Below are 9,040 nucleotides of genomic sequence, written 5' to 3' on the forward strand. Positions count from 1 at the left end.
CCTTGCTGCATCCACAAATGGCCAGTCACTTCTGATTCTATTACATTTATTAAATAGTGGGTTTCCACACATGGCTTTTTAAATAATCCAGGCAGGGGGAGAAGGGAAGAGGACACAGTTGGAGCTCCCCTCCCCCTAATACATAAGTATTTACATTTCAGCAACTGGACAATCCTGGCTCAGAAGGAGGCAGCAAGAATTGAAAAAGGTGGAGGGGGGAGCCCCAGGAGAACAAACAATAAGACTTATTTCCCCCACCCCATCCCTCAAAAAAAAAACCCATTCACCCCATCCTAGTGGACTCTGGTGGTGTCCATCTCCCATTCCTTCCCAAATCATGGAAGTAGGGTTCTCCTCACCAGAATAAGAGCACTTGGGATAACAGAGTAGGGTCCCCTCACAAAAAGAAAGAAAGAAAAAAAAAAGAGCCCTGGGATAACAATAGGGCATTACCTCCCCCAGAATAAGCAACCCTGGGCTGAGGTAGGCAAGCAGCTTAACTGAATATGGGACCCTAGGCTCGGGGAAAGGGTCCCTTTGCTAAAATATGAGCTGCTGGGGTATTAGAAGGAAAGCACCCTTGCCCAAGTAAGAGCATTTGAACTAAGTTTGTGTGGTGGTAGCAGGAGGTGCTAGTGTAGGGGTTATAACATCACAATAAGAGTCCTGGGGCTCAGAATGAAAGTAACTTCCAAGCAAATAAACATCCTTAGCAAAATGAGAAGTCCCCGCTCCAGAATAAGAGGCCATAAATTCTGGGAGGAAGGCTCCTTAGCAGGATTGGGATGGGGACTGGGCAGACTTGGCTTATGTCTTCTGACCTTTGATCCCCAATCTCAGACCCTAGTAACACTGAATTTTTAGTGACCTGTAAAACCAGGTCAACATATGTCCATCTATCCCTGCGGCATGGCCATGGGATGGCTATTCCAACTAGTGGGGGCCTGGCCAGGACTAGGGCATCAGGGACCAAGCCAAAGGGGTGGGACCTCCTTTGGGGGCACTGAGGGGTGCATCCTCGGCTGGTGTCTGCATCCAGGGGTCCAGCAGGATCTCCTCCAGTGAGGGTCGGGCAGAGGGTTTGGGGGCCAGGCACCGGCGGATGAGGGCACAGCAGTCTGCAGGGCAGAAGCACACAAGAGATTAGCAGTTGCGAGCACTAGTCACTGGGAGGGATGGAGTCCACTGGGCTGGGGCCAGTGAGGGCCTCACCTGGGGAGACATGGGCAGGGAAGTGGAGCTCAGCCTCCAGAATCTCTTGGTCCCTCTCGAAGGGAATGTCCCCACACACCATGTCGTAGAGGAGGATACCCAGTGACCAGACAGTGGCTGGGAGTGCGTGGTACTGATGATGAGAGATCCACTCTGGGGGGCTGTACACCCTTGTCCCTGCACGCAAGCCAGAGGTTAGACCACTCTCTGTTAATGCCCTTCTTCCCACCCCACTCTCCCCAGGAAGTATGGTCCCCTCACCAGAATTAAGATAACTCACTCTATATGAGGGTCCCCTTACCAGAATAGGAGCTCTTTATAACAGCAGGGTCTCATCACCAGAAAGAGCGCAATTAAGATAAAAGATTACTCTCAACGGATTAAAGCACTTAAAAGTAGGATCCCCTTACCAGAAAAAGAATACTCAGGATAATAACAGGATCCCCTCAGCAGAATAAGAGCCCAGAACAAGGTGAGAGCGCTGTCAGAAGATGGACTTTATCAGAGGGCAAGGCTTGAGAGTCCCCAATATTAAAAATCAAGAACCTTATAACGGTACATTATAGATCAAGGGTTACAGCACACCTTACCACTGGAAGTCAAAGGTCAAGAGGCCATCAAGATAAAAGGTAAATCCCCCCCGCACTGAGATTTAGGGAAGCCTTACCATCAAAGTCAGTGTAGGGTTCATCATGAAGCAGGGCGCCAGAACCAAAATCGATGAGTTTGGCACAGCCCCGGCGGAGGTCCATTAGGATGTTCTCATCCTTGATGTCACGATGGACAACTCCACGGGCATGGCAGTGCCGAACGGCTGCCACTACCTGGGCAAAGAGGCAGCGGCTTCGGGCTTCACCCAATGGGCCCTGCTCTGTGATGTAGTCAAAGAGATCCTGGGCGGGCAAAGGCCGCTCGAGGACCAGCATGAATCCCTCTGGTGTCTCAAACCAGTCAAGCAGGCGAATCACACCAGGGTGTCCACCACCTGCACCCACCTTCCATAGCAGGGCCACTTCTAGTGGGCATGTGACCGAGTCTGACTGTGGGGGGAAGCAGGGAGAGCAAAGAGAACACAGACATCAGGCCAGCAGCTCTGAGGCTGACTTTTCACCTGAACTTAAATCATAGACCCTCAGCCTCCTAACTGTGTGGCCTTGAGCAACCTGCTTTCCTCCCTGGACCTCAGTTTCCTTGTCTTAAGGGCTCAAACTCACACAGCCACTGGGAAGGTGAATTGAGCCTAAAGCCTGTGCACATCTGGCATGTAACAGGAGCTCACTAAATATTTGAAGAATAAATGAAAGTGGTTCTTAACAAAAGGCCTTTGGCAGAAGCAGCAACTGATGAACACTACTGTGTAATACTTTATCTGTTTTGTTCAAGGACATCTCCAAGGAGAGTAGAACAGTACTTTACACCCAGCAGGTACTCAATAAATGTCTGTCCAATAGATGAAAGTATAGCATAGAGTCTGGCATGGAGTTAGCACTCAGTAAATACTATTATTGTATAATGGTGTTGGGGAAGAGGGAGAATCCCCCCCCAGCCGCCACCGCCCTTTCCCTTAAGGCTCTATGGCTGGCCAAATAATTAAAAGACAGGTTAGCAGGAGAAAATAATACCAAGTTTAATAACATGTATACATGGGAGAAACCAGGGAAACTGAGTTTCTCAACAAAATGGCAGAGATTCTCATCTTAAATACTATCTTCACCTAAAGACAAAGGAGGATGTTGGGGGAGGGGGGGAGTCAGTTGTGGGAGATTACCAGAAAAGCACAGTAAACAAGAGTAAGGTTATCATGCAGATTTAAGGCCTCCTCTTCCACACTGATAAGTTTCTAGAAATGAGGTCATCCCCCCTCTTCCCAGTAGGGAGGGAGGTACCTTTACAAATGGATATTTCCCTTATAAATGTAAATGTTTGTCTGGCAACTCTTTGCAGGACCATCTACAGAATGTGGCCTGGGGGAGACAGAACTTTTGATAAGATGGGCTTGTTGGTGCCTTTCCTATTGTAACATCTATTTTACATTATATTACACCCATCAAGAGACAGTGGCTCCTTCCTGAAACAGGTTTTCTATGTTAAATTCTTTAGGCAGTTTGGGGGAGGTCAAATGTCCATCAGAGAAAATAATCAAGGTAAAGAGATATATTTTGGGGTGGCCAAATTTTGCTCTCCCACAATGGTTTGTCTGTTTTGTTCACTGACATAGCTCAAGCGCTAGAACAGTGCTGGCTAACAGGGCTCAATACATATTTGTTAAATAGGTGAAAACAACTAGTAGAAAAGGACCTAGCACAAAACGAGCTCTCAATAAATGTGGTATTTTGTGAATTGCCTAGAATTGTGTCTGGCACACAGCAGGTGCTCAATATACAAATGTTAAATAGCTGAAAGTGATTAATTGCAAAGGAACTGGCACAAAGTAAGAACTCAATAATGTTATCATGTGATATTTTGTCATTGTCACCAAGCACCTAGAACCGTGTTGAACGAAGGTCTTAGTGGAATTTGGAATACTATAAGCTTTTATAATGAAGCAAAAAGCCTGAGGCATACAGTCGGTGCTCAATAAAAGGCATAAATGTTACTGGCCACAAAGCCACCCCACTCTAGAAGCCCCGCGTGGGCACACAGACTGCCAGAAGCAGCCTTCCTGCCTGAGGTGGAGCCCTCTCCTGGCCAGTCCACTGACTTGCACAGCCCCAGACAGGTTTTCTCACAGCGATGAGAATGCCGCTACTACGCAGGCGCATTTTCTCCCTCTTAGTCTCACAGGCTGCGCAGGCGCAGCTTCCCAGAGCCCGCCAGGGGGCGCTCCCGCCTCTACAACTTACCCAGACCCGCCCTGTTGTCCGTTAGCGCTCTAACGGCAGAAGAGAAGCAGCCACGGTCACCATGGCAACCAGTGACCTCTGCCCCTCTTTACCCACCAGCATGCCCTGCGGGCAGCCCCTGAAGCAGTGTTTGGAGGGAGCATGAGAAAGGGGGTTTGGAGGGGAGAATCCAGGGCTCTAGGAGAACTGGGGTGAGTCAGAACTGTATGGAGGTGTGGATGTCACCATAGGGGAGTAAACATGGGCTGGTAGGAGTATTCTCCTCACCATTACAGGGCCCAAGGAGTCACAGGAGCGTAGAAAGGCAAGGGGGTAAGTCCATCGTCAGAGATGGCGTCGCCAGGTCAGGAAGGACTCCAAAGATACTCACCAAGGGGGACCAGCCCAGCACACGATTCCGGGGGATCACTTTGATGGCCACCTGGAGAAGACGGCTGAGGTGAGGGGGCCAGCAAATTATCCCCCCCAGACCCCTCCCAGTCTTGACTCACACCCTAGTCTTTCTGGTCCTAAGCACACCACACTCCAAAAGGAGCTGGGGCTTCTCCCCTGCCCTCCAAGTCCCCAGAACCAAATTCACCTCTCTCACCATCCTTAGCCCTGATATCTCCCTTCTCAGGCCTCAGGACCCCTCACTCAGGACTCCAGGTCTTGAGTTCTGAATTTCCTAACACCCCAAGCCCTCGATCTTCCCATCCAGCTCTAGGACACCCCAACTCTGTACCGGGGTCCTAATCCTCCTGCCTCCCAAATCCCCAAAAATCTCAGCTCTTAGGTCCCCATCTTCTCACACATAAATACATCCCCTGGATACCAGGGTCTAGAGACCTCATGACCCCCACTCCCAAGTCTCACTCCTTGGACCTCCAGAAGCCCTGCCCTGAAACCCCCCCCTCCCCTACATACCCACCTGGACCGCCACACACTCACACACACACACACGCGCGCGCGCGCCCGCCCGCGCACTCTCGGACACCCTCAGCAACCCGGATCCTGGTCCTTATGACCCTACCACACACACACATTGTAGGCTCATTCCCTGGTCAATTAGCATCCCAGCCCCAGGACTCCCGCCCTCGCCACGCGCACACCTGATCCTCCCAAGACCCTCGTGGTGAATACCTGGAGTCGGTCTGTGACGCGATGCCCTGCGAAGACGGTGCCAAAGCCCCCCTTACCCAGGAGGGGGCCGAGTCGGTACTCGGCCTCGAACGCTTCCCGATTCTTGCCTCCTACGCAGGCGGAGACGAGGAATTCAGGGTGGCGGCGTGCTCAGCCCGGCCGCGACCCTCTCCCCCCTCCCCCTCCCCCTCCCCCTCTCCCCTCGTGCCGCCCTCAACCACTTCAGCCCTCCCGGCCTGGTCGCAGTAGGGGAGCCTCGCTCACCTGGCGGCGTCGTGGGGGTCACGGGGGCCACGGGGAGCCCCTGCAGAGGCTTGGTCAACATGGAGGAGGCGCTGCGCAGATTGAGCCCGCTGAGCCCGCAGGGCGTGGACGCCCCGGGCAGCGAGGCTGGGGAGCCAGGACTGGGGGGCGCCAGGGTGGAAGGCAGAGAAGCTGGTGGCCCAGAAGCGCCCACAAACGGCGCAACGTTAAGATTCACCGCGCGCGCCAGCCCCAACGCTACTGATCCGGGGCACGCGCCTCCCGAGAGAGTCGCCCTGGACGACAGCCCCGCCTACTTGGCTTTGATCAATCCGGACGCGGCACCTGCTGTCCCCCAGCCAATCGGAGCCAGTCCTTATTTGCATACCACCCTCAACGTTTCAAGTACCCCCTTATGCAAATACATGCCCGGATCTTCCGTGGGGGCGGGGCCTGCATGCAAATGAGGGGGGCGCGCGAAGAGGAAACTGGTTCTGGGAATCCCTTTGCAGCAACCGCATTTGTTTTGGTTGTTGCGCGGGGTTGTTTTTATATATGTGTGTGTATGTGTGTATATATAGATATAAACTTAAAAAAACTGCACCGCCTCCTTTCCTAGGAAGTTGGTTTGCCGCCGCTGCCTCGAGATTAGCGCGGAGATACCACCAGGCCTGGCTTCTAAGAATCCGGGCCTGTGCCTTGGACCCTTGTTTTCGAGGGGTGCTCCTCACCCAGGACCAGAGAGCCTTCTAGGCGACCGGCGGCCTCTGCCCTGAAACTCAAGCCGAGGATCCTGGAAGAACCTGTCCCGCTGCCAAGGAGGGATAACCCCCTGATCGCCACCGCAGGGGACGCGCTGGTCAAAGGCAGTGTTCCCACGCCCGGAGGCAGTGGCCTGTGGGATGTTTCTGGAGCCCCTAACCTAGACAGACCTGGTTAGACGTGGCCGTGACCCCAGTCAGCAGGTCTATAATCTGGAATGGCGGGGGGGGGGGGGGGGGGGGGCGGGGCGGAGCAAACCAGAGTGTGGTTTAGGGGGTGTGCTTCCAGATGAGAGAGACAGGAACGGAGAGAGCTCAGGGAGGTAAAATACCCTAGTCACAAATTTGGGAAAAATAGGCCTCACGCTGCAGAAAGACAGACGTGCACTCCAAAGACACACACACAGAAGTACCATATGAGATACACACACATGTACTGTCAGACACATTCATATAAACTTGTCCTAGACACACATGCAGACATGCACTGGCACAGAGACTGACATCCACCATCAGACAGGCATGCTGCCAGAAAAAGAGTTATGTCCCAGAATGACACTCAGAGATACACTATTACAAAAGACAGGCATTCCGGAGATTCGCATACACCTACATCGCCATGTGACAATGCCACAGAAATGTCTTTGTCAGACACACCACCAGAACTTGTCATAAAGACACTGGCACCATCAGACATGCACTGTCACAGAAAGACTTGTACTGTCCCAGAAATGAGACCCAGAATCTGTCACAGGAAGACACACAGATGCTCCAGAGACACACATGCACTGCCCCAAAGGCCAACATATACTTATATGATAGAGCCACAGAGACGGGCAGCATCACAAAAACAGATGTGGATACACCCAGTCACAGACACACATCAGCAGACATGCAGCGAGGTCCCTGAAACTGTCCAGAAACAGCCACCCAGAACGGACATTCACTCCATCAGAAAGAAATCACAGATGCACTGTCACAGACAGACCCACGCAGACATGCACTTGTCTCAGAAACAGACACAAACTACCAGAGTCCCACACTCAGTCACCATCTGACACACCTGGAAACAAGCCCTCATCACACACACGACTAGACACTCCAGTGCATGAAGTGCACAAAGACTTGGACTCACCACAGTCACACACACACAGACAACACTCAAAAAGCAAATACACACATATATTCTCCCTTATTCATCCAACATTTATTAGGGGTCTACCGTAAGCCTGGCAGGCCCTGGTGGGGGTGCAAATATTAGAGATACACAGATAAGTCAGGCATCACAGCCCTCACCCAGGAAGTTGACAGTACAGTTACTGGGGAAGGACTAAAGACATATTTGTAAATAGAGGTGAGAATGTGGATGGGGTCACAAAGGGCTTCTCAGAAGGTGACCCTCTACCCGGGTAGTCTTGAAAGTCAAGGGTAGGGGCTCGGGACAGGGGAAGGACAAATTCTAGGCAGAGGCCAAGGAAATTGGACAAAGCAGCAAGAAGAAATAGACAGGGGCCAAATGGTGCAGAAAATTCAACATTAGGATAATAAATAATAATTGCTAAGATTTGAGCTCTCAGAATGTGTCAGGCATTGTGCCGTTATACATTATATTGACCATACGCGTTCTCTCAATGCTCACAACCAGAGAGCGTGAGGTAGGAGACATTAATCACCCCTGTCGTACACATGGGATACTTGAAAGTCAAGAGAGCCTGTGATTTGACCAAGGCCACACAGCTAGAAAAAGCCGAGGAAGGTTTCAAACCAGTTCTCCAACGTACACAGGCTTGAGCAGGATTCCACAGAGACATCCCATAGACAGCCACTCAGCCAGCCACGCCCTCACCTGCAGAGCTGGATGTGCATCCTTCCACAGGGGCCCCATTATTGAAGCACAGCAAAAAAAGACATGTGACAAAACTTGGGGGCCAGCCATCCTTCTCTGCCTTGGCTTTACCCCTAGGAATGGCAGGGACAGAAGTTTCAGAGCACTGAGGGACATGAACAACAAAAAAGGGTTTAGCCATTCCTCAGCTTCTAAAATCCAGTGGGGGAGGCCCCACTGGTAACTTCCACTAAACTCATGTTGCTATGAAGCGTCCGTTGTGCCTTTCCAAGGCATTTCATCATCAAGCAATCACAAGGAAAAGGCGAACATTTATGGGGTGAGGCAGGCAGAGAAGCTGGAAGTTCAGTCCCTGTCATTAAGCTCCCAGTCCTCTGCTACCAACACACCCCAGGAAATAAGGCAGGCAGGCTACATCCTGTACCAATACTGAAGCAGGGACAGCAGGCAAAGACGGAGCTTTCTTGGTGGTAACAGGACCAGAAGGTGGTTTAGTAAGCAGTGAGTCAAATATGAACGAACTCTGGGCCCCAAGACAGATCCTACTGGAGAGCACATAGCCCTCAGAGGTCAAGCCAAGGCCTATGTCACTGCCGCCTCTGCCCAGAGGCCCACCCGCCTCCTGCCCCACACAGAACAGAGGCTCTCAGGGGAAACTGACATTTGGTTTTATTGTGCCAAGGACATTACAGATGGCAGATCTTGTCAACACCTGCAGGGCACGGGTGTCCCATCTGCCGAGGCTGCTCCCACTCCCCACACTCAAATCCTGGGTGGTGGCCATGATCCTCAAAGTTGCCCCCCACCCTGAGATTCCAAACAGACTGGTGGTGATGGTGGTGGAAGCAAAAGGAATGCAGCGAGGTCAGAGTCTCATTGTCCAAAGCCCATGTGACACCTGCCACCCCTGCCCCGGCTCACACTCTAGACCCTGCCCACCTCCACAGAGCTGGAGGCCAGAGACAGCAACCATATCTTTGTGCCCCCTCTGTGCCCCATGGCCTGCCTGCCCC

General features: G+C 52.1%; 1 protein-coding gene across 1 annotated transcript; it reads right to left on the reverse strand.

The window, feature by feature from the left end:
• Positions 1 to 29: 29 nt before the first annotated feature.
• Positions 30 to 5,671, reverse strand: PIM2 (Pim-2 proto-oncogene, serine/threonine kinase). The gene is made up of 6 exons (XM_058535824.1): positions 5,442 to 5,671; positions 5,178 to 5,287; positions 4,426 to 4,476; positions 1,880 to 2,252; positions 1,213 to 1,389; positions 30 to 1,118 (listed from the first exon to the last, which is right to left on the reverse strand). The coding sequence occupies exons 1-6, from the start codon at positions 5,500 to 5,502 to the stop codon at positions 955 to 957; spliced, it is 936 nt and encodes a 311-aa protein (XP_058391807.1). The 5' UTR covers positions 5,503 to 5,671; the 3' UTR covers positions 30 to 954.
• Positions 5,672 to 9,040: the final 3,369 nt, after the last annotated feature.

This window comes from Diceros bicornis, chromosome X (assembly GCF_020826845.1).
Source record: "Diceros bicornis minor isolate mBicDic1 chromosome X, mDicBic1.mat.cur, whole genome shotgun sequence".
NCBI lineage: Eukaryota > Metazoa > Chordata > Mammalia > Perissodactyla > Rhinocerotidae > Diceros > Diceros bicornis.

Excerpts from the sequence above, each read along its gene's own strand:
- PIM2 (XM_058535824.1), bottom strand. The coding sequence starts at position 5,502 with ATGTTGACCAAGCCTCTGCAGGGGCTCCCCGTGGCCCCCGTGACCCCC. Across the intron at positions 2,253-4,425 it reads TGCTGGGCTGGTCCCCCTTG|TCAGACTCGGTCACATGCCC; the intron begins GTGAGTATCTTT and ends TTCCCCCCACAG. Across the intron at positions 1,390-1,879 it reads ACCCTACACTGACTTTGATG|GGACAAGGGTGTACAGCCCC; the intron begins GTAAGGCTTCCC and ends GCTTGCGTGCAG.